This window comes from Macaca thibetana, chromosome 1, assembly GCF_024542745.1.
Source record: "Macaca thibetana thibetana isolate TM-01 chromosome 1, ASM2454274v1, whole genome shotgun sequence".
NCBI lineage: Eukaryota > Metazoa > Chordata > Mammalia > Primates > Cercopithecidae > Macaca > Macaca thibetana.
Window position 1 is genome coordinate 180,713,046 of NC_065578.1, and position 24,617 is coordinate 180,737,662.

Here is a 24,617-nt window from a genome sequence, read left to right on the forward strand (position 1 = left end):
ACATATAACACACAGGTATCCTCCGAAGGACTACATCTGCGTTAGGAATTAAACGGATCTTGTGGGGTTTTGTTGTTTTTTGTTTGTTTTGTTTTGAGACAGGATCTCACTCTGTTGCCCAGGCTAGAGTGCTGTGGTGCGATCTCGGTTCATGGCAGCTTCGACCTCCCAGGCTCAGGTGATCCTCCCACCTCAGCCTCCCATGTAGCTGGGACTTGTGATGCCCTTTTCATTCTGTCCCCAAGGACCATATAATTTGTTGGAGAAAATACATTCCGAATTTTCCCAGGAATAAATTATTCACTATACCACTCCTGATCAACCACTTCCTTCATGTCCTGGGAAATTTGGGGAAAAGATAGAAGGAGGGAAAGCAACTAAAGTCCCCCAGCCTCCATCTGTTCCTGGCCTTATGCTGTGCTCTTGGACTACATTATATGCAGTCAGTCCTCAAACAACCCTATGAGGTAGACATCATCAGCTCCATTTCACAATACAGTGTTGGGGGTCAGCGAGGGTAAGCAACTTGCTGATGATCACAAAGTTGCTAGGAGCAGAGATGGGATTTAAACAAGATTGCCTCATGGAAAACCATGAGCTCTGAAGGAGGGTGCAGGGCCTCCTGGTCTGTACTCTGTTGGTTGGCGGAGGGACCACTTGTCAAAGTCACTGGGTGGGACTAGCTGGCTTGTGATCTTCATCTGGGAAGAGAAGTATTGTATCCACGAATCATTTGGATTGGAAATGGCTTTGGGAGCCCTCTTGGGAGCAACTTATCATTTTCCCTGTGCTCTTTTACTTAAGAAGAGGATGGCAGGCCCACAGATTGTGAATGTGGACATCCTTTATTCTGGCTAATGACCTGCAGCCCTGGAGGTGTATGGGTGAGGGCTGGCACCCTGAGGTCCTGCACACATGGGCCACTTCCTCTTCTGGATGACACTTGGATCAGTTGGAAGCTCTCAAAATGAGGGATAGATGTCTTTTCATACTTCTGTATAAAGAGGGGAGACTTCATGTCACTCTCTGACATGTATCAGAAAAGGCTTCTATGAAGGTGAAGGCAGGTCTCAGTCACTCTTGCTCTTTCTGCTTTCCTCTGCCTCTTTCTGTCACCCTTTAGTCTGAATGCTCTGTATGAGATTCCTAAAAAACAAAGAGTTCTTAAAGCATCAAGATTTATTGGAATATAAAAAAATTCATGAAGACAATAGCATTTGCTATTTCTTCTTTATGGTGGTAGCCACAACTGTGATTGATAGTCGAATTGATTTTCTGTTAATAGCACAGTCTGACTATAAGGTCAGTGAAAGCATGAACTTCACATTCTGTTTTCTCCACTGCATTTCCAGCACCCAGCACAATTCATTTACTCATGCATTCAATATGTATTTATGAGGCAACTATTATCTGCATGTCACTGTGCTAGGTAAGGTGAAAAATAGTTCTTATTCTATTCTAGGTACAAATAAAAATAGGTGTTGGTCTCTGCACTACAAAAGCATGTAGTCTAGTAGGTGAGACACATACATGAATAAGTATCTCAAGGAGAGGAAAAAATGTGTCTCCAAAACTAAGAGGAGAGAGTAAGAGGAGAAAGGAGAATCAGGAGGTATCACAGTGTGATGTCTGTGTGACAGAGAAGAAAGGGAAGGGCCCTTTAGATGATCACCAAGTTGCTGCAGAATGGGGTGTATGAGACAGAGAGAGGGAAAGATAAAGCTGGAAACCTGGACTGAGACCATATTAGCAATGGCCTTGTATGTCCCACAAAGGAGTTGAGACTTTTCCAACCAGGTGAAGGAGGGGAATAAAAGCTTTCACACTGAGGAAATGAGCAGGTCAGATTTGTTCTCAGTGTGTGGGATGAAGCAGAGTGTGTTGGGTGTGTGTGGAGAGGGGAGTGTGGTGACTTCACAGGGCCAGAGATGGCGACGAGGGCCTGACAGAAGCAGTGCCAGTGGGATAGAGAGGAAGGCCTGGATAGCAGTGACATGTCCACGGCAGAGTGGCAGAACTTCCCATTCCTGTAGGTAAAACATGGGAAGGGAGGCAGAGGAATGAGTTGAGGATAATTCTGAGTTTTCTAGCTTGGAAGATGGGGTTGATTGGAGAAAAGAAATAAAGGGGCCAAAATTGATTTGGCACACATTTAGTTTGTGTTGTGGACTCTGTTAGAATGGATTAAATTTGCAGTGGCTCCTATTAGAGGAGAAGCAAGGGGCTAGGGATCTCAAGCAAATGGGAGAGTGCATTGTAAGAAGGTAAGTTCAACAGGAGAGCCACAGGGGGCACTGACATTTAAGGAAGAAGCAGAAGAATGCGAAGAAGAATGGGAAAGAATAGTCAGAAGTATGACAAGAGAAAGAAAAAAATGGTGTTCCCAAGTCTCTAGGAGGCAGTAATCGCATCAGAGGCCCAGATTGTGAGTTCATACATTCTTTTCTAAGGAAGGTGGTCTAGAACTGTGGTAGGTAGAATTTCAGGTGACCGCCCTAGGATATCCATGTTCTAATCTCTAGAACCTGTGAATGTGTGACCTTACATAGCAAAAGGAATTTGGTGGGTGGAATTAAGGCTAAGGACCTTAAAACAGAGACATTATTCCGGATTGTCCAGGTGGGCCCTAAAAGGGAGTTGGGAGGCAGAAGAAGGAACCAGAGAGATGTGATGATAGAAGAAGAGGCAGGAGAAATTCAAAGAATGGGCAGGACTTGACCCACCATTGCTGGATTTAAAGACAGAGGAAGGAGGCCCTGAACCAAGGAATGCAGGTGGCTTCTCAGAAACTGAGAACAGCTCTCAGCTGACAGTCAGGAAGGAAGCAAGACCTCGGTCCTACACCTACAAAGACTGAATTCTGCCAACAACCTGAATGAAGCAAGAAACAGATCCTCCCAACAGCCTCCAGAGGGGAACACAGCCTTCCAGACACCTTGATGTTAGCTTGAGTCTCAGGTCAGACTTCTGACCTACAGACTTGTATGATAATAATTTGTGTTGTTTTAAGCCAGTAAGTTTCTGGTAACTTGTTATGGTAGCAAAAGGAAACTAATACAGAAACTGAAGTGGGCCAGGTTCCTTACCTGGTCCCTCTTTCTTGGCCTTTTCCTTAGATGGCAGTGGCCCCTGGATCTGTTATTGGGACTCCTTTTCCTCCTCTCTCATATTTTTTGTTCAAACTAGACCCAAGACCCAAATCTAATTTCAAGGGCAAAGAAAAAAATTAAAGCAAATATTGCAATTTGTTGGGCTGTGGGTCAGTCTTGTCCCTAGCTAAGTTTTGTTTTAACTGGAATGTTACAGACATTTTTAATTTCTCACTTTTTTCCTTCCTTCCTTCCTTCCTTCCTTCCTTCCTTCCTTCCTTCCTTCCTTCCTTCCTTCCTTCCTTCCTTCCTTCCTTCCTTTTTTTCCTAAGTAGAAGCTCTGGCAATACTAGGTTGGCTGACTTGAGCGGACTGTCTCTGACCCCTTTGGGACACGTTCTCCAGTTCACCGCAGTCTCTACCACTCCCTCCTATCTCTCATGGACTGCTTTATTCATTTATACACCCTGCCTGTATTCTACAGGTGACTGACTTAGTGACACTAGCCTAACTGGCATTAGAACATGTTAGATCTGGGATCTTTGAAGGGAGCATGTAAGAAACTGAAAGAAGCAATCACCAAGACTTAATGAAGGAGAAGATTTTTTTTTTTCCAACTCAGGGATGACCTATTAAGTACCGTGAATCCTTTTAAATAACATGTTTGTGTGTTTGTATACCTACACATGAGTATACCCATGGTGAATGTGGAGACAAAGATAATTAAGAAATAGGAAGATGGGGCAAAGATCTAAGTTCAAATGGATCAGGAAAAGTACCTTTCTTTTCCTTAAGTGGGGCCCATCTATTGCCAAGATGCAGGTTCAGCCATGTCCCACTTCAATGTGAGTGTATTTCAGTATGTGACCATGAGTTAGTATTTTGCTAGATCCTCGTCAGTCACCTTGTTGCTGGCCTAACATCCCCTCTAGTCTCATGCATGGGGCTTGTGACTTGCTCCTTTTTGATGAAGCGCTTCCCTGTTACCTCAATTTCACTAACTGAGCTCTTCTTTGTTCCTTACCTGGGTTCTTGCTTTAGTTTTTTGCCTGATTTTTAGGAAGTGGGATTCTGTTTCATGCCCACTCTTCCTTCTATTAATTGCAGTCCTGTTCTAAAGCTCTAGCCCTGATAGGGAAGGGAAGTCTCATATCCTTTTGTCCAGGCCTTCCTGTCTTGCTGGGCCTTCTCCCAGGGGCCCAGGGGGCTCTCCACACCTGACCTTTCTTCAGCCTCCTCTAGAGTCACGTCTGCCTACAGTCTGCCTGGATCTCCTGCAATCACAGCCCCACCAGGTGACCTCAGAGTCTCAGGCATTCACGAGCTCTGCTCCAACAGCGCCTTTTTCACCCTTGTGAAAAGTCTGGGAAATAAAAAACATCGGCACAGCAGGAAGTTTTGGCTGGAAATTTGAAAGGATTCTCCAAAAAGCTTTCCAGCCCTTTCCTGTTCTGTAACCCACAGAGACGACAAGCCAACCTCACCGCAGTGACCTCAGGTGGAGGGCTTGTTCAGGAAATTCTGACTCATTTTACTTCTGATTTTTTTTCTCAAAGGAGAGAAAATAGGCCTATTCATTTAAAATTATGACAACAGTTTAGGGATTTAGGTCAAAAACCTTAAAGGTTTTTAATCTACTAGTTGGCAAATGAACAGAACTCTCAGAAAGAACTATTCTTTTTGTGCATGAAAAGTTGCGTAAATGGTTGGCATAGAACAAAAACAGGACAAAAAATCAGAAATGGTGTGTTCTAGTCCAGATGCTGCCATTTACTGCCCAGTAATCTTGGGAAAGTCACTTACCTTCTCTGTGAGTCAGATTCTTTAACTGTTTAAAAATAAATGATTTCTGACATGGTTGCCCACAGGGTTGTTGTGAGGACTTACTGAGACAATGGGTGTGAGTCACTGTCTAAATGAGAGATCCTACCATTAAAAGACACCATCTGTCCCTGCTGATAATTATAGCACCTTGCTCCTGATTGCCTTCAGTGATCTCTACATCCATTTCATGGGATTCTTTAACAACCTGAGCCAGGGTTTGCACACAGCCGCGAAGCTGTGGAGCAAGACCTAGAGCCCAGGTCTCCCGACCCAGCTCACTGTAGAAAGAAGCGCTTCCTCTCATGCTCTGCCCAAGTCTTACCCATTGCATCTGGTCCTGCCATATCTGGGCTGTCACCCCATTGCCCTTCTTGATCATTTCTGGGGAAGATGGCACCGGGGCCTTTCATTTTTGAGCAGAAAAGGTTCTGTCAGTGTTAGGAGGCCTCTGAGAGATGATTTGCCTCTGCTGGGGATCTGGTTTGATTACTTCTTCTCTTTTTTAGTGTAGGATAATTTTTGTCTGAAGGGAGAGAGAACAACCAGTTATCACAATTATGATGCAGTAATTGAAGTTGTGTTCTCTGTTGGTTTGTCGCTGTCATTTCCTTTAGGAATGGCAAGAGCCAAAACTGAAACCTTCAGGCTTCAGAATAGGGCTTCTCACATTCTTAATCTCACCTTCCCCAAGGTCTTATAAACTCTGAAGCCATGCATTGCTTTTCCAGTGTAAAGAGCTTCAAAGTATCTGGTTTGTCTTCTGGGCACTGGCACTGGCACTGGCAAATAATGCCTGGGCAGCTCCAAGTCCCTGTTGGAAGGGCAGGTCTGGAAACAGGCCTGATAAGTGACATGGCTGGCAAGGACACCAGGCCTGTCATTCAGAGGCTGCTGTCTACCACTTTGGCCCTCAAATAACTCTTTGGCACTCATCAGCTATGGTTTTCATGACCCCTGGGGATTCTCTCAGAGCCCTAATTTAGCATCAGTTTCACTTGGAAGCTTGTGCAGAAGTGAGTTAAGCTGAAGCAGATTTTAACAGACTCAAGTCCCTTCTGTTCTTATTGCCAATATCCTGCCAAGCAGAAGAACAGATCTTCTTTCTTTCCCACCTTATGCACCCTGCCCTGAGCAGCGTGGACTATTTGGAAAGCTGGCAATAAAAGATCATCTGAATAAAGAGAATGTAGGATACATATACACAATATAATACTAATCAGTTATAAAAAGATAAAATCATGTCTTTTGCAGCAACATAGATGGAACTGGAGACCATTATCTTAAGTGAAATAACTCAGAAAAGGAAAGTCAAATATTGCATGTTCTCAGTTATAAGTGAGAGCTAAATAATACGTACACCTGGACATAGACAGCAAAATAATAGACACTGGAGACTTGGAAGGGTGCAAGAGTGGGAGTAAGGGATGAGAAATTACCTAATGGGTACAATGTATACTATTTGGATGCTGACTACACTAAAACCCCAGACTTCACTACTTCCCGATATATCCATGTAGCAAAACTGCACTTGTACTCCTTAAATCGACAAAAATTAAAAATACAAATCAAAGATCATCTGGGACACTTCCACAGCAGTAGTATTCTATTGAAAAGTGGGTCAGAGACTCCAACTTCTTAAAAGTGCTTGTCCTATTGGAGGTGAGAAAAGACCCCCACAGAGAAACACCTCCTTAACTTCCCGCCAGAGGCAGCAAGTTCAGTTTCTAGGTTCTGCATGCTGAGGAGAGGCAGGGTATGAGGCTACTCTCTGGAAAGTTTATACCATCTCCCATTGCATGCTTGGACATAGCAGCTCTGAACTGAAGAAGAGGATTCCCAGCTCATGCCTACCCCTGGACAGGATGCAGCTGTATGGCAGATACCACGAGTCTTGGCTGAGTAAGGTTGCTTGATGAAGCTAAAGAGAAATACAGAGAAAAACTGCATCAGAACTCATGACACAGACCCAGTCACTGAAAGGTCTCCAGCCTGGAGGACCATGCCGGGAGGGCTTCCATGGACACCTCCAGGGCAGGGGTTGGAAAGTGAAGGTAAAGCAGGCCTGTTCCAGGGATATTCAGGAGACCTGGTTTCTACACTGCAATTTGTGTGTGTGTGTGTGTCCCAGGAGACCTTTCGGCTGGACACGAAGGCCATGATGTCAATCACATAGACCCAGGGAAGTAAAATAGGAGATTAGGGTGGATGAACACTAGAATCACAAGACTTTAGGACTGTTTGGAGCCTATGGATCACAGGCAGTGTTCCATAGTGGCCTCCCCGCTGAAGCAATGAAGAAACATGTACAAATGGGCAGGTCAGGTGCGCTGGCATTTCATGCCTGTGAGATGCAGAAAAGCAGTATTTCCAACTTCTTCCCCTAATAGAAGCTGGCAGTTGGGATAGAAAGGGAAGGTTTGTTAGGAGAGACCATGTGGAAACAAAGGCAGGGTTAGTGTGTGGGAGTGGGGTTGTCTCCTTAAGACTGAAGATGGGGAAGAAAAAGGATATAATATGGCCTCAGTATGTGAGATTAGAACTGAAGGGTTTGTGACAGGGAAGAGATGCATAGCAGGAGCCTCCAGGAAGCAGGAGGTATGAGATGGTGTGTTCAAACCAGCAGTTAGTCTCAGTGTGAGGGAGAAGTGACAACTAGGACATTGTGATAGTCTCTTAATAAAGATCATACACCATGCCTGGAAATGAGGAGTCAGCAGAGATACAGAGAAGCTTAAGGTACCTGCCTTCCTGGGGTTACGAAAACCAAGAAGATAGAATTATTTAGATGAGAGTTGCCCACAGAGCCATGGAAGGAGGTCAGGAGACACAATTTTCACCTCCTCTCTGACACTCACAAACTATGTGATCTTCAGCAAGTTACTTCACATTTTGGGGGTCTCGGTCTCTTTATGGTCAATAAGGGGATTGGTCAAGCTGGTTTTAAAGTCACCCTCTGATTGAGTAGCAAACTTTTGCTGCCAGTGGGGATCCAATTCCAACTCACAATTTTGAACTGAACTTATTGCTTCCCGTTGAGGCTGCAACCACTCAATACCTCTGAGCAAGGTGAACCTTAAGATGGCATTGTCTCCTGGGGAAGGACAAAAACAAGCGTTAAAAACACTTGCAACAACTCTTACTGAAATAAATCTTTCTAAGTAAGTAATAAAGCTCTTGTTTAACACACCTTAGATTACAAAATGTTAATGATAAAACATTATCTAAATCTAAACCTTTGTATGTGAAATGCTATGGTTTGAATGTCACCTCCAAAACTCATGTTGAAGTTTAATTGCCACAGAGATGGTATTAAGAGACAAGACCTTCAAAAGGTGATGAGGCTGGCCGGGCACAGTGGCTCATGCCTGTAATCCCAGCACTTTGGGAGGACGAGGCGAGTGGATCACCTGAGGTCAGGAGTTTGAGACCAGCTTGACCAATGTGGCGAAACCCCATCTCTACTAAAAATACAAAATTAGCTGAGCATGGTGGTGTGTGCCTGCAGTTCCAGCTATGTGAGAGGCTGAGGCAGGAGAATCGCTTGAACCCAGGAGGTGGAGATTGTTGTGAGCCAAGATCACGCCATTGCACTCCATTTCCAGCCTGGGCAATAAGAGCGAAACTCTGTCTCGAAAAAAAAAAAAAAAAAAAAAAAAAAAAGATGATGAAGCCACGAGGGGTCTGCTGTCATGAATGGATTATTGCCATTATCATGGGAGTGGGTTTGTTATAAAGGTGAGTTCAGCCGTCTCTTGTTCTCTCTCATACTCTCTTGCCCTTCTGCCTTCCACCATGGGGTGATGCAGCATAAAGTCCTTTGCCAGATGTTAGTGTCATGCTCTTAGACTTCCCAGTCCCCTGAATCATGAACCAAATACATTTCTTTCTTTATAAATTACCCAATATGAGGTATTTTGTTTTAGTAACACAAAATGGACTGAGACATGAGATCAAGGATGTGAGGCTGAGAGAGGGGAGCACCATGCTCAAGGTCTCGCAACTTGTACATGATGACTCTCTGATGCTGTTCCCAGATTCACAGACCTGATTTCTTTGGTTTTCAGAACTTTCCCCTGAAAGACATTCAGCCTTGTCCTCACCAGCCACTGACCTGTTCACTATCCTCTTCCTTGTTAAAATTCCCTTGTGCTCAAGTACCAATCACAGCTGTATGACAGAGATACATTCTGAGAAATGTGTCATTAGGTGATTTTGTGGTTGTGTGAATATCATAGAATGTCCTTACACAAACCAAATGGCAGAGCCCACTACACACTCAGGCTTTATGGAATAGCCTATTGCTGCTAGGCTACAAACCTATAGAGCAAGCTACTGTACTGAATGCTGTTGCAATTGTGACCCCATGGTATTTGTGCATCTAAACATATCTAAACATAGCAAAAGTGCAGTAGAAGTACAGTGTTATAATTTTATGAGATTACCATTGTATATGTGGCTTATTATTGACTGAAACGTGGTGCATGGCTGTGTGTGCGTGTATATGTATATATATATATATATGCATATTTATTTTTTGTGAATTCGTACATAAGTAAATATGTGTATGCTTTCATATATCTGCTTTTATATATATATGTCAGCTTTCATAAAAATTATATGTACATAAAAACATTTATCACATTAAAACTATATATGCAGGTTTTAATGTTGTTGCTTAATGCTATAAAATAAATGCTTTCTAAATGGGAGGGTTTAATGGAGATAGAGCAGGGGGCTTCTTAAGCAGCAGAAAAGCAGATCATCCTCTCCATGTACCCTCAACATAGACTGTGACCGGCATGCACAGAGGTGTCCCGGAGTTATTGCTGGGGAGAGGTACCCTCTGCTAGCACTGCTAGTGACAGATAATTCGTGCTTTACCCTGAGTCCTCCGTCTCCCTGAGGGCCAAGTAAATGAGCTGTCCCGGCTCCAGCAAACACCCTGGAGGAAGCCTTGAATTTGGCCCCTTGGGTCCTTGCTTTCTCTTCGCAAGTCTTGGTTGCTAGAGAATGGGGCTGTGAGTCATGGTGGAGCTTACCTCCACTCGAGAAAGGATACTTCTCCGTAGATTTAGGAGGGCTTTTTCTGTCCTTGAACTTCTTCCCCCTGTACTGTAAGTAAGAGCGGGTCACCTTCCAGAAACAAAACCTGTGGGAAGAAAGGCTTCTGGTCACAGGAGGGAACCCCCAGTGGAGGGGGCTGGAGCACCGAGCACAGGGGAAATGGGACCAGGCCAGTCCTCAGAGAATATGGGTGTCCAACAGAGAAGAGGAGAGCATCCTGGCCTTGGAGTACTACCTGCCAGTGGCCTTTGTTCTGAGGCCTCCTCTTTGTCCAGACCTGGCTCCCGTGGGGGCCTGGCATGGGCAGTTTGTTGGGACTTCTTTCTGGAACCATCAGTGAATGGAGCCTGTAAAGGGCCTGCTATCCCGAGGCCTGGGGTGAGGTTCACCCCTGAGGTGCACCCCAGCATCAGACTCTGTCATCCCTATCTGACCCCACCTGGTATGGCCAGAGTGTCCGAAGGGCTTTTGCTCAGGTCCTAATCCTAGTTTCCACCCTGACCCTTACTGAGAGCCTTGACCACCTCACTCTATTCCCAGCAGGCCCTTCCCTAGAATAGACCTGGTTTCTCACGTGAACTCAGATTTATATACTCTTTATGACTTTTATGTTCTCTAGAAGCCTGTGCAATACTCACCACCATCTCTTCCTTCCTGGTTCCAAGCCCCTTGTTATCCCTACCTTCAGCCAGTCCTTGGACTGGACCCCTTGGAGGTCAATCTTGGCTAAGACTGAATTTATTTTCTCTGGCGCTTTGGCTCTGGTGGTTTTGCCTGCTGCCCTCCTCCCCTCTCTCTGAGGGACAGTCTGTTCTATCCCAGTAGACTTTTCCCATTTCACTTGCTGAACTGGGTCTCCTTCCCCTAATGGACCTCCCAATATGCCACACATGCATTACTTATGGTGATGAGAGACCAAGAGACCTGGTTTCTAATGCTGGTTTTACCACTTACCAAGTGATTCTAGGCAAGTCCCTCAACCACTCTGAACCTCAGTCTCATCTGTAAAGCAGGGATAGTAATACTCCTCCCCACCCACTGCATAGGGTTGTGGAGAGGTTCATTTAAGATAATATATGTAAACACAATTTGCATAATATAAATTTCTTTATAAGTATGTAGGAAAGTAAGTAAAGAAACTGCAGGAGGAACAGGAATCCAAAGCCTCCCTAAAGCATGTCTCATTTTTCTAAGCACATAGGAGACAGCTGAACACTGGCTCATTCAAGTGAAGCATGTATTTCTCAGAGGTTCCCAATCCCTCCAAAAGTCTCTGGGTGAATATCTATTTAGTCCTTGCTAGGAGAACTAGAATTAAGTTCTAGACAACATTTGATGATCAAAAGGTTAAATTGCTTGTCTTGAACTTAGATTTTTGTACTTCTCTCAGTTCTGTATTAAATAATTTATTATCTTAGGGATTTTAAAATAAAGGTTAGAGATTGGTAAGCAATTTCACACTTCTGTTTTAATAAAATAACTTTTTTTTTTGGTGGAAGATGGGAAATTCTAAGAGTCAAAGTCACTTTATAATCTAAGTGTCCTGATTATCTTTGTCTGGGAACATTTCAGTCAGGTGTCCTCTGGTCACTACCACCCAAGGCACTGCCATTCACCATGTGGAAGATATGAGCTGAAACTCTGGCAGACCACAGGAATAAATAACCAGCTGGGAGGGCTCAGGCTAAATCTCCACAGGACAGGTTAGAAACCAGTGCACCACAGATTGCATTTGGCCACAAAATATCTGCATATATTTTGCTTGCTTCATTTTTGATTTTTGGCCTTCACAGGTTCTTCACCATGTTTTAGTTTTGTTAGTTGCCATATTTGCCACTTTAACCTTGGAAGAGATGAAATACACATTTGAATGTCTAGCTCCTCTTGATAATTGGAGTATCTAGCAACTGTGTCCCCCTCAGTGGTAATTATGGGGATTTGAGCACAGCAGAGCAAAACACTTCTGGCTTACTTTCTTCATGCAGCTCCTTAAGCACAAGCAGTTGTGTTAGCCTCAACAGAATTTCTCCCCAAGTGGCTGTGGTTCAGTCTTACCTTCTTGTGAGAAACCCAGGCCTATGAAAATCTCACATTCTTGCTCCAAGCAAGCATAGAAAGAGGAGGGATGGGAAACCAGGCATTTTGGTTCTCAGTCTTACTCTGCCTTCCATCTGTGGATTCAGTGATTGGTGTTCTGTGTGAGGGATGGAGTGAGGTGAATAGGATAAGAAAACACCATCTCAGTTCCCCCTAGATACTGGAAAAATGAAACAGAGTGCTAGAGGAAGACAGAAAACTCTCTCCAAACTAAGTGTGTTTTCCTGACCTGGCAGTCACTGAATAAGGAGAAATACTTACCTTTTCCAGAAGTACATAATGACGGGGAAGACAGACATGATAGCCCCATGGAAGACGCTCCGATCTAGGTAGCCCTCTGTGATGGCAACAAGGATGGCATCCTTCTGGGACTCAGAGACATTCACCTACCCGCAGAGTGGGAGCCTGTCACTGACGGAAGCTCCAAGGGAAGGCAGAAAACCTCTCCTGGCCCCCAGAACCCCATGACCACCCCCTCTCCAAAAGGCAGATGGTTTTCATGGAGTTGCTGGGTAAAGTATATTTAGTTGGCCAGGACTTACAAGGTGCCTGATAATTAGCTTTCTATTGTCCTTGTGGGGGAAATGCTTCTTGGTGAAAGGCCAGAGTGGAGTGGGAGTCTTTCTTACCCTCAGCTTTGGAGGGATGTCAGAATTCAGGAAGAGTTTTTGGATAATGTTCATTTTGGACCGCATTAGGATCACATCATTCTCATTGTATGCCCGGTTGACCTGCAGCATGTGGGCTGAACTTACCAGATTATTAAATCTAAAAAAGAAATGTGAAGTAGGAAATGAGGAGGAGAAGATGAAAACAGTGACTAACAAGGCCCCCAGCCTAGACTCATTTCTGGCCCAAAAAAGGCAAGGCCAGCTCTAGGCCAGGTTGTGACTTTATTCATTCAGTCATAATTCATCCATTGGCAAATACTGAGCACTTACCACAGGTCAGATAACACGTCAAGTGCCCCTTCAAGTGCATTGAATTCCTTCACCACAAATCCCCTTGTTCATCCCACCTTCCCTTCTTCACCCATTCTGGCCCTGCAGCATTGGCACCTCTAATGACTTAAAGGCCTAAGGACTATCTTGCTCTTCCCTCTCCTGTGCTGGCCTGAGGCAAGCCCTGAGATGCAGGCAGGTCCCACTCCTGTAGAGCACTTAAAGGCAATGAAAGGAGGTTTGGACTTAATTCCAGTGGTAATGGAAAGCCAGTAGAAGATTTTCTTTTTTGTTGTTTTTTTGAGATAGAGTCTCACTCTGTCGTCCAGGCTGGAGTGCAGTGGCGCGATCTTGGCTCACTGCAAGCTCCGCCTCCCGGGTTCACGCCATTCTCCTGCCTCAGCCTTGCGAGTAGCTGGGACTACAGGCGCCCGCCACCACACCCGGCTAATTTTTTGTATTTTTTAGTAGAGACAGGGTTTCACCTTTTTACCCAGGATAGTCTCGATCTCCTGACCTCGTGATCTGCCCACCTCGGCCTCCCAAAGTGCTGGGATTACAGGCGTGAGCCACCGCGCCCGGCCACCAGTAGAACATTTTAGGCAGGAGAATGATCTAGTCTGGTTTGTGTTTTTAATAGGCTACGCTGGTTGTTATACAGAAAATAGTTTGTAAAGGTTAAGTGAGGAAGAAGAGGCAATGTGGTGGGAATGGGAGCAGCAGCAGGTGAGGCTATGCACTCTGACTAGTATCTCCCTCTGCTCCTCCATTGCCTCCCCCTACATCCTTTATTATCTGACTAACCCCTAGTCTTCCTTAGCTTAGATTACCCAAGAATTTTGGGTCTCCCGAGAAACCATACCTGAGGACTCACAGTTGTCTAAATACTCTTCCTGCGCCTGATTCTCCCATAGCACCTATCATCCTGAGACACTTCCTAACTTTTGTTTGTGTCTTTTCTGCCATCCTCGTTAGTTTGTGGGATCTTAGAAGTAGAGAGCACGTCTTAGTTGTTTTTTGTATATCCGGTGTCAAACCCAGTGTTCAGTAAAGAGTGAGCAATCAACAAGCATTTGTGGAAATGAGCTAAATCCATCACTGGAGTGCAGTAGAAGATCTCTTAACCAAACTCTTCTAACTGATGCATGAGTTACCAGGTGTCTACATTTTTGAAAAACACACTGACTGATGCCCATGATATGCTGACTGCATAGATTAGAGGGACATCTTTAGCACACTCTCACCTTTCTCAAACTAGTAGAAGTGAATGTGTACCAGGAGTTGTGTTTCTTCCCAAGTATCTTTCCCTATTGTAAAGATAATTAGTAACTATAATTTCTATAATTAGTAACTTGTGAAAACTGATAAAATATGAACATGAAAGAAAAGTTATTATTTCTATGAAAACAAATTAGAATGTTTTGGAAATTCTAATGAAGGCAAGTAGCTTTTTAAAAAAGTGCTGTTGGCTGGGTGCAGTGGCTCACACCTGTAACTTCAGGACTTTGAGAGGATGAGGTGGGCGATCAGACCCAGGAGATCGAGACCATCCTGGCCAACGTGGTGAAACCCCGTCTCTACTAAAAATACAAAAATTAGCTGGGCGTGGTGGCATGCGCCTGTAGTCCCAACTACTTGGGAGGCTGAGGCAGGAGAATCGCTTGAACCCGGGAGGCGGAGGTTGAAGTGAGCCAAGATGGTGCCACACTCCAGCCTGGTGACAGAGTGAGACTCCGTCTCATAAAAACAAAAACAAAAGACTGTTGAGTTAGCTGGGGCCAGGCAGTTTAAAACATAAGAAAAAGGTATAAAAATCCAGAAGGATTGAATTGCTTCACAGTAATCTTTAAATTCTCTTCCACTTTAAAGAAATAAAAATTCAAATCAGTAGACAGACACTCTAGGTTCCAAAATGTTAGCATGGAAGCAAGTTGGCTTCATTCTCCCATATGGAAACTCAAAACAAACAAATAGTACTGAGATTATTACCAGCAATATCTCAGAACTCAAATGTAATGAGACAGAGGAGGAAAAAGTAAAAAGAATGAAAAGTAATGAAGACACCTATAAGATATACAAAATTACTTCAAAAGAGCAAATCTAAAAATCATTGGTGTTCAAGAGGGAGTTGAGCAAGAGCAAGGAAAAGAAAACTTATTCAAAACAACAACAGAAAACATTCTGAAACTTGACATAGACATACATGTTCAGGTACAGGGAGGTCAGAGAACATTAAATAAATTTGACTCAAATAAGACTACCCCAAGTATTATAGTAATCAACTCTTAAAGGTCGAGGAAAAAGAGATAATCTTAAAAGCATAAAAAGAAGAAAATAACATACAAAGAAGCTCCAATTCATCAGGCAACAGACTTCTCAATGGAAACCATAAAGGCCAGGAGAAAATGAGAAAACATTTTCAAAGTGCTAAAAAAACAAAAAAAATAAAACAAAAACCACCATCCAAGAGTACTGTATCCAGTAAAGCTATCCTTCAACTATGAAGGAGAGATAGCCTTTCCTAGACAAATAAAAACTGAGAAAATTAATGACCAATAGACATATCTTATAAGAAATGCTAAAGAGAGTTCTTTATACTGAAAGAAAATGACACTAACATGCAAGAAGGAAGCATTTGAAGGTATAAAACTCATTGGTAGAAGTGAGTGCACAGACCAACCCAGAATATTCTAATATAGTAATTGTGGTGTGCAATTCACTCATAACTCTAGTATGAAGCCTAAAAGACAAATTTATCAGAAGGAACAATAGCTGAAGCAATCTGATAAGAGACAAGCAATAAAAAAATATGCAAATTGAGACAAAATGTCCAAATGTTGAGAGGATGGAGTTAAAGTGTAGAGGTTCATTTTAGTTTTTTGTTGTTGTTGTTTCTCTTCTTTTCTTTGTGATGTAAGATAAGCTGTCATCTTATTAAAATAATTTGTTATATCCACAAAATATTTTTGGTAATCGTCATAGTAACCACAATGCCGAAACCTATAATAGTTACACTAAAAATAAAAAGCAATGAATTAAAATATAGTACCACAGAAAATTACTTAATCACAAAGGAAGACAGTAAGAAAGGAAGAGAGGAGTTCAAGAACAACTGGAAAACAAGCAACAAAATGGCAGTAGTAAGTTCTTACTTATTAACAAGAATGTTGACTATAAATAGACTCAATTCTCTAATTAAAAGACATACAGTGGCTGGATGGATAAAGAGACAAGACCCAACTACACGCTACCTACAAGAAACTCACTTCACCTATAAAAACACACATAGACTAAAAGTGAAGGGATGAAAAAAGATATTCTATGTGAGTAGAAACCAAAAAAAGAGCTGGGATACCTTTAGCTACATCAGATAAAATAAGCTACAAGTTGAAGACTCTAAAAAGAGACATAGTTATTATATAATGATAAAGGGGTCAATTCAGTAAGAAGATATAACAATTATTAATATCGATGCATTCAAGATGAGAGCACCCAAGTATATAAAGCAAACATTAAAAGATCTAAAGGGAGAGAAAGCTTGCAATACAATAATAGTAGGAGATTTCGATACCCCACTCTTAGTAATGGACAGATTATCCAGACAGAAAAATCAACAACAAAAAATTGCAGTTAAACTACACACCACACCAAATAGGTCTAACTGACATTTACAGAACATTTCACCCAACTGCTACAGAATATACAATCTTTTCATCAGCACATGGAACATTCTTCAAAATATACCACAAAACAAGTCTCAACAAATTTCCAAAAGTAGAAATAAAATCAAGCATCCTGTCTGACCATGATGGAAAACAACTAGAAATCAATACCAAGCAGAACCTTGGAAACTGTTTCCTACAGTACATGGAAATTAAACAACATGCTCCTGAATGACCAATGGGTCAATGAAGAAATAAAGGAGAAAATTAAAAAATTCCTTGAAACAAATGAAGATGGAAATACAACATTCCAAAATCTATGGACACAACAAAAGCAGTACTAAGAGGAAAGTTTAGAAAATAAATACTTACATCAAAAAAGTAGAAAGACTTCAAATAAACAACCTAATGATGCCCTCAAGAAACTAAAAAACAAGAACAAACCAAACACAAATTAGTAGAAAGAATAAAATATTAATAATAAATATCAGAGCAGAAATAAATGAAATTAAGACTAAAAAATACAGAAGATTAATGAAACAAAAAGTTGGTTTTTTAAAAATATAAACAAAATCATTAAGCCTTTAGCTAGACTGATAAAGGCAAAGAGAAGACCCAAATAAATAAAATCAGAAACAAAAAAGAGACATAGTCATTAGAGATTATTATGTACAACTATACACCAACAAATTGGAAAGCCTAGAAGAAATGAATAAATAAATTCTTGGATACAGAAAAACTACCAGGTTGAATTACGAGGGCACAGAAAACTCAAATGAACAGATAATGAGTAATAAGACTGAAGCCATAATAAGTTTCCCATCAAAGAAGATGCCAGGATCTGATGGCATTAATTCTACCAAAAATTTAAATAAAAACTAATATTAATTCTACTCAAACTCTTAAAAAATGCAAAAGGGGAGAATATTAAAAACTCATTCTACAAAGCCAACATTGACCCGATACCAAAACCAGAGAAGGATGCAGCCGAGAAAAAGAAAACTATAGGCCAATATCACTGATGAACACAGATGCAAAAAGCCTCAACAAAATACTAGAAACCAGATTCAACAACACATTAAAAAGATCATTCACCATCATCTAATGGGATTAATCCCAGGGATACAAGGATGATTCAACATATGCAAATCAATAAACGTGATCTATCACATTAACAGAATCAAGAATAAGAGCCATATGATCATTCCAATAGATGATGAAGCATTCAATAAAATTCAACATCTCTTTATGATAAAAACCCTCAATGAATTGGGTATATAAGAAATATACCTCAAAATAATAAATGCAAATATTTGATAAACTCACAGCTAACATCATACTGAATGGGGAAAAATTGAAAGTTTTTACTCTAAGATCTGGAACAAGTCAAGGATGCCCACTCTCACTACTCTTATTCAATATAGTGGTGGAAGTTCTAGTCAGAACAATTAGGCAACAGAAAGAAATAAAGGGCATCCAAACTGGAAAGGAAGAAGTCAAATTAGCCTTGTTCACAGTTGACATAATCTTATCTTTAGAAAAACCTAAAGACTTCACCAACAGCCTGTTACAACTCATACATTCAGTAAAGTTGCAGAATACAAAATCAACATATGAAAATCAGAAGCATTTATATACAACAACAATGAACAATCTGAAAAAGAAATCAAGAAAGCCATTGACAACAGCTACAAAAAGCGTAAAATACCTAGGAATTAACTTAAACAAAGAACTGAAAAATACATACAAGAAAATACTGATGGAAAAATTGAAGAAGGCACACACACATACACACACACACACACACACACAATTGAAGTATATTCCATGCTCATGGGTTGGAAAACATAATATTATTAAAATGTCTACACTACCCAAAGAAATTTGTACATTCAGTGCAATCCCTATCAAAATATTAATGGCATTCTTCACAGAAATAGAAAAAACAATCCTAAAATTTACATGGAACCACAAAAGACCCTGAATAGTCACAGCAATCCTGAACAAAAAGAACAAAGCTGGAGGCATCACTCTAACTGACTTCAAAATATACTACAAAGCTATAGTTACTAAATCAGCATGGTGCTGGCATTAAAAACAGACACATAGACCCGTGAAACAGAATAGACAATTCAGATATAAATCCATGCCTTTGCAGCCAACGCACTTTTGACACAGGTGCCAAGAATGTACAATGGGAGAAAGGACCGTCTCTTCAATAAATGGTGATAGGAAAACTGAATGTCCATATGCAGCAAAATGAAACCAGACACCTATCTCTCACCACATACAAAAATCAAATAAAAATGTATTAAAGGCTTAAATCTAAAACTGTGAAACTACTGGAAGAAAACATTGGGGAAACACGGCAGGACATTGGTTTGGGCAAAGGTTTTTGTGTAAGAAGCATAGGGAGCCAAAGCAAAAATACACAAATGGATCACATCAAGCTAAAAAGCTTCTGTACAACAAAGGAAGCAATCAACAAAGTAAAGAGATAACCCACAGAATGGGAGAAAATATTTGCAAACTATCCATCTGACAAGAGATTAATAACCAGAATATATAAGGAGCTCAAACATCTCAATAACAAAAAACCCAAATAATCTGATTTTTTAAATGTGCAAAAGATCTGAATAGACATTTCTCAAAAGAAGACATTCTTGTCTTCTTTTGTCTTTCATATACCCAAAAGGTATATGAAAAACTGCTAAGATCACAAATCATGAGAGAAATGCAAGTCAAAACCACAATGAGATATCATCTTACCCTAGTTAAAGTGGCTATTATCAACAAGATGGGGAATAACAGATGCTGGTGAGCGTATGTAAAAAGGGGAAACCTTGTACCTGGTTGGTGGCAATGTAAATTAGTATAGCCACTGTGGAAAACAGTATAGAGCTTCCTCAAAAAGCTAAACATAGAACTACCATGTGATCCAGCAATCCTAATACTGGGTATATATCCAAAGTAAAGGAAATGAGTATGTTGAAGAGATATTTGCACTCCCGTGTTTATTGTAGCACTATTCGCAATAGTCAGAATATGGAGTCAACCTAAGTGCCCATCAGTGGATGAATGGTTAAAGAAAATGTGGTGTATACAGATACACAATAAAATAGTATTAAGCCACAGAAAAGAACAAAATCCTGTCATTTGCAGCAACACGCGTGGAGCTGTAGGTGATTATGTTAAGTGAAATAAGTCAAACACAGAAGGACAAATATCACATGTTTTCACTCATATGTGGGAGCTAAACAAGTGGATCTCAGGTCGTTACCAGAAGCTGGGAAGGGTAGGGGGTGGGGGGATGAAGGAAGTCAGTTTGATCAAGGGGTACAAATACACAGTTAGATAGAGGAAGTAAGACCTAGTGTTCCATGGATCAGTAGGGTGACTATAGTTAGTAATCATCTCTCGTACATTTCAAAATATCTAGAAGAGAATAATTTGAATCTGTCTAGCATAAAAAAAAATAAAGAAGATGATGGATATCTCAAGTACCCTGATTTGATCTTTACACATTATATGAATGTATCAAAATATCACATACACCTCCAAAATATGTAAATCTATTATGTATCAATTAAAAAAAATTAGTAGACAGCTTTCGGGGTATAGTCTATACAAGAAAAATTTACAGACCTTCCATTGTGGATTGACTTTGGTTTTACATAAAAAATTTGACAGGTGAATTAATGTACACTAGTATGTCTTAACTTAAAAATATCTGTTTAATGTCACACAGACACACACACAATTTGTATTATCATAATTCCTGGCTTTAACTAAAGAATATTGGTCCCATGGTGTTACATAATAGGACTTTTCCACATTTATAAATAATGGAGAAAAACATGCTTCCCTTTTCTGGGACTAAGCAACTGCATTTTGACAGTGGAATTTCTGGAATACTGAAGAGCTTTTAGGACCCAAAGAATAGAAAGATGGAAATCAACTGAGTGACGGCATACAGTAAGATTTTCAGAAGGAGAGATTCTTACTGGGCAGGGCTGAAATCACTGTGTCTCTAACAGATCAAGCCAGTTTCTGCTGGGTAGTCCTAAGGATGAAAAGTCATTTTCAGGGCAGACGAAAGAGAGGTGGGAAACTTACTTTTCCATTTCAGAAAAGAAATATAGATCATTGATCACAAAGTTGACAGTGATAATCCTGTGGCCAAATACACGACGCTTTACAAGGGTTGTGTCTCCATTCTCTTGGTCTGCACTCCGGACATTTGTGGAGGGTGGAGCTGAACGTCCCGATGTGTTGTGTGATGTGGTGAAATCTGAGAGAGAAAGAAGAAGGAATTACAATCTTGTTTGATCAAGTCACTCTTACCCTCAACCTGGGCATAACAAAAAGAAGAAAGGAGGCTGTGAATCTACCCTTTTGGCCTACTGAAATAGTCACTTTCTGCCATTGGGCTCAACCTTTTACTTGGACTTGAAAAATCCAACTACTCAGATAGTACGACAACACACATAAAACATATGTCAACTGAGCACTGAAGGTGCTTATCTCATAGAAATAGAATCACACCACAGTTATGCTAATCCCTAAGGTTTCTGCAGAGACTGTGAAAATGAAACATGCAGATGTGACCTTCCAAATGGAGTGTGTAGCACTGATGGTGCTTACTCAAGTTTTATCAGGAAGTAATTTAGGAGCAAATGAGGAAAGCAGCACAAAGAAAAAGCCAAAATATCAGGAGTAAAGAAGTTTATTAAGGAAACCGAGGGTAGAAAGCTAGAGTACAAAAGAGAGTAACGAGTACAGGAGAGCACAAGAGCCACTAGAAGATTTGGATTGTGTGTCAGAAAAATAAAATGCTTCCTTTAGAAAGTTTCTTGACTAAATTATATCCAAAGACATCTCTTCATAGGGATTCAGGTCTGAGAAAAGAACAGGTTTGGGCTGGATCTGACAGATAGACCCTGGTTAATTATCTGGCTGGGTTTCAGACAAATATCTAATCTGGCTCTAGAATTTACCATTCTGCCTGCAAATCCTTTATTCTGGAGTGCTGTTCAGGATTTATTGAAGTCGGTGTGGTGCTCCCTATGGCGCAGGTGGGATTCCTTTTGGTGCAGTATTGTATATAGAATGGGAGGGTAACTACAAGAATCCATAAATATCTAGCACTTGTTATGTCTCAGACATTGTGCTAGACCCTAGGATTACTATACTGAATAAGACATAAGATCCCTCACCTACTATCTTTCAATCTTTCTCTCTTAGACTTGAGTTTGAAGGGAAAAAAAAAGTCTAGATAACAGTGGAAATTGATATGATGGTTAGGGATTCTAGGAAAAGAGGGTGATAAATTCACCCAATAAACCTGGAAGCCATCGGATGCTTGTAAACTGGCTCTGGTAGTAGAGGGGGAGACCTAATTTGTATTATTCGCTAATTTAGGTAGTAAATATTCTCACTGTAATAGATTTTTAGCTACTGACGTTTGTTCAGTAGCTCACAAAATTTCAGGATATTTAACAGCTGGCTCTTACCAGCCAGTATGAGCAGCTCCAACTCACTATTACCTGGGAATCGTATTTGACTTCTTCCTCTTTCCACATCCAATTAGTCACCAAATATTGTTGATTCTACTTTCTACATATATTTCAAGTGTATCCACTATTGGTCTTTCTTGCAGTGACATTTGTTTAAAGCATCATCATTTTTCACTTGTTCCAAAAGCCGCTTTAGTGTTCTCGGGGTCAGGACTAGGGCCCTGACCTGCCAAGGTGAGGTAGGTGCCTAGGACACAGTTTAAGGAAGCATTCACGATCAACGTGTTACAAGTGCGGGGTTGGCATCTGCATGAGCCTGACGGTCAGTGCCTCCTTAATTTTTGTGTGTTAGATGCCTCCCTTGCCTTACCCTAGTTCCAGCCCTGACTGTGCTTCCTACACTTAATTTTGCTTTTGTGTAGTATATTCCCTACATTACAGTCAGGATGATCATTCTAACTTGGCTACTATTATTAATCTGCTGAATTTTTTTTTTTTTGAGGGAGTCTCGCTCCGTTGTCCAGGCTGGAGTGCAGTGGTGCGATCTCAGCTCACTGCAAGCTCCGCTTCCAGAGTTCAAGCAATTCTCCTGTCTCAGCCTCCTGAGTAGCTGGGATTACAGGTATGTGCCACCATGCCTGGTTAATTTTTGTATTGTTAGTAGAGACGGGGTGTCACCATGTTGGTCAGGCTGGTCTCGAACTCCTGACCTCTGGTGATACACCCACCTTGCCCTCCAAAGTACTAGGATTACAGGCTTGAGCCACCACTCCCAGCCTACTGAAACTTTTTTATCAGAACGTCCACTTTTGTCCAAGATAGAGTGCCAAGGACTGGATTTATCTTCCCTCCAGAAACGATTTTTAAAAATCAGATGAAATATATTGAAACAGTTTTAAAGACACTGACTATCAGAGAATTAAGGACAGTGATCACTAAGATTTGGGAAAAATGAGTGAATCCTACTTCTGCCCCACGTTACCACCTTGAGATAGGATCCATTCCACAGTCAGGGAGGGAAAACCCAGATCAAGTTCGGTGAACTCTGAATTGAAGAGAGGGACCTGAGAGTCCAGTGAGACCAATATGGCTAGAGTTTACAAGATAGAGTTCAAAGAGGAGAGGGAGAACCTGGAAATCTGTGGAGGTTCCCTCAAGTACTCAGCAGAGTGCTGACCAGCTCAAGATATGAGGAAATTACCCAAAGCTTGAGCGTAGGGGGATCTGCAAGCATTAAAGAACGGTCCTTGGTGCTCACACAGAAGCAGAAATAGTGCCTCTTTCCACCGAGAGACTAGAAAAACTCATAATTTATGAGGAATCTAGTAGAATACTCAGGAAGGTTTTACCTCAGTAGTGGAGAATAGCCATACAAATAACATGGCTCTGGATTCACTTAACCAATGATTAAAGGAAGATCCAAAAGAATAAAACTATTTTCGAGTAACTTAACTGCATCCCTGAACAAAGTTCAGGCATATTTTATAGGAAGACAAAAATATCTAACACCTAAAAAGATAAAATTTACAATGTCTGGAAACCTATTTTAAGGTTCTTATCCTTTATCTGAAATACTTGGGACCAGAAGTGTTTCAGATTTTGGAGTTTTGAAATATCTGCATATACACAATGAGACATTTTGGGTATGGAACCCAAATTTTTTTTTTTTTTTTTTTTTTTTTTTTTTGAGACAGAGTCTCGCTCTGTCTCCCAGGCTGGATGGAGTGCAGTGGCGCGATCTCGGCTCACTGCAAGCTCCGCCTCCCGGGTTCACGCCATTCTCCTGCCTCAGCCTCCCGAGTAGCTGGGACTACAGGCGCCCGCCACCTCGCCCGGCTAATTTTTTGTATTTTTTAGTAGAGACGGGGTTTCACCGTGTTAGCCAGGATGGTCTCGATCTCCTGACCTCGTGATCTGCCCATCTCGGCCTCCCAAAGTGCTGGGATTACAGGCGTGAGCCAACGCGCCCGGCCTGGAACCCAAATCTAAACACGAAATTTATTTATGTTTGTACATTCCTTATACATATAGCCTTAAGGTAATTTTATTTTTTTTCTTGGGGACACTGAATAAATTGTGTATTGCACCTCTCCCTGCATTTTGACTGCAACCTGTTACATGAGGTTAGGTGTGAAATTTTCCATTTGTGGTGTCATATCAGTACTCAAAAAGTTTTGGATTTTGGAGGATTTCAGATTTTGGATCTTCAAAAGACACTACTTAAAAAATGAAAAAGCAAGCCATCAACCGAGAGAAAATATTTTCAAAATATATCCATCAAAAATATTCCCAGATTATGTAAAGAATTCTTATAATCCAATAATAAGACAACAAAGTTCTTAAAAAATGGGCAAGAGATACGGACAGACACTTCACTAAAAATAGCACAATATGTATGGCAAATTGTATGGTTTGGCCGTGTCT

At 41.3% G+C, this 24,617-nt stretch overlaps 2 protein-coding genes across 2 annotated transcripts in view; one reads left to right on the plus strand and one right to left on the minus strand.

Moving 5' to 3' along the window:
* Window positions 1–24,617, plus strand: part of GLUL (glutamate-ammonia ligase) — a 328,058-nt gene that overhangs the window by 141,907 nt on the left and 161,534 nt on the right. The window lies entirely within an intron of this gene.
* RGSL1 (regulator of G protein signaling like 1) overlaps window positions 5,236–24,617 on the minus strand; it is a 99,893-nt gene continuing 80,511 nt past the window's right edge. The window contains exons 16-22 of the mRNA XM_050766098.1: window positions 20,794–20,968; window positions 12,704–12,842; window positions 12,336–12,460; window positions 9,953–10,062; window positions 7,918–8,004; window positions 6,765–6,831; window positions 5,236–5,436 (exon numbers count right to left, since the gene is read on the minus strand). Of these exons, the coding sequence (XP_050622055.1) occupies window positions 5,400–5,436; window positions 6,765–6,831; window positions 7,918–8,004; window positions 9,953–10,062; window positions 12,336–12,460; window positions 12,704–12,842; window positions 20,794–20,968 (740 nt within the window). The 3' untranslated portion in view covers window positions 5,236–5,399. The remainder of the gene's footprint in view (window positions 5,437–6,764; window positions 6,832–7,917; window positions 8,005–9,952; window positions 10,063–12,335; window positions 12,461–12,703; window positions 12,843–20,793; window positions 20,969–24,617) is intronic.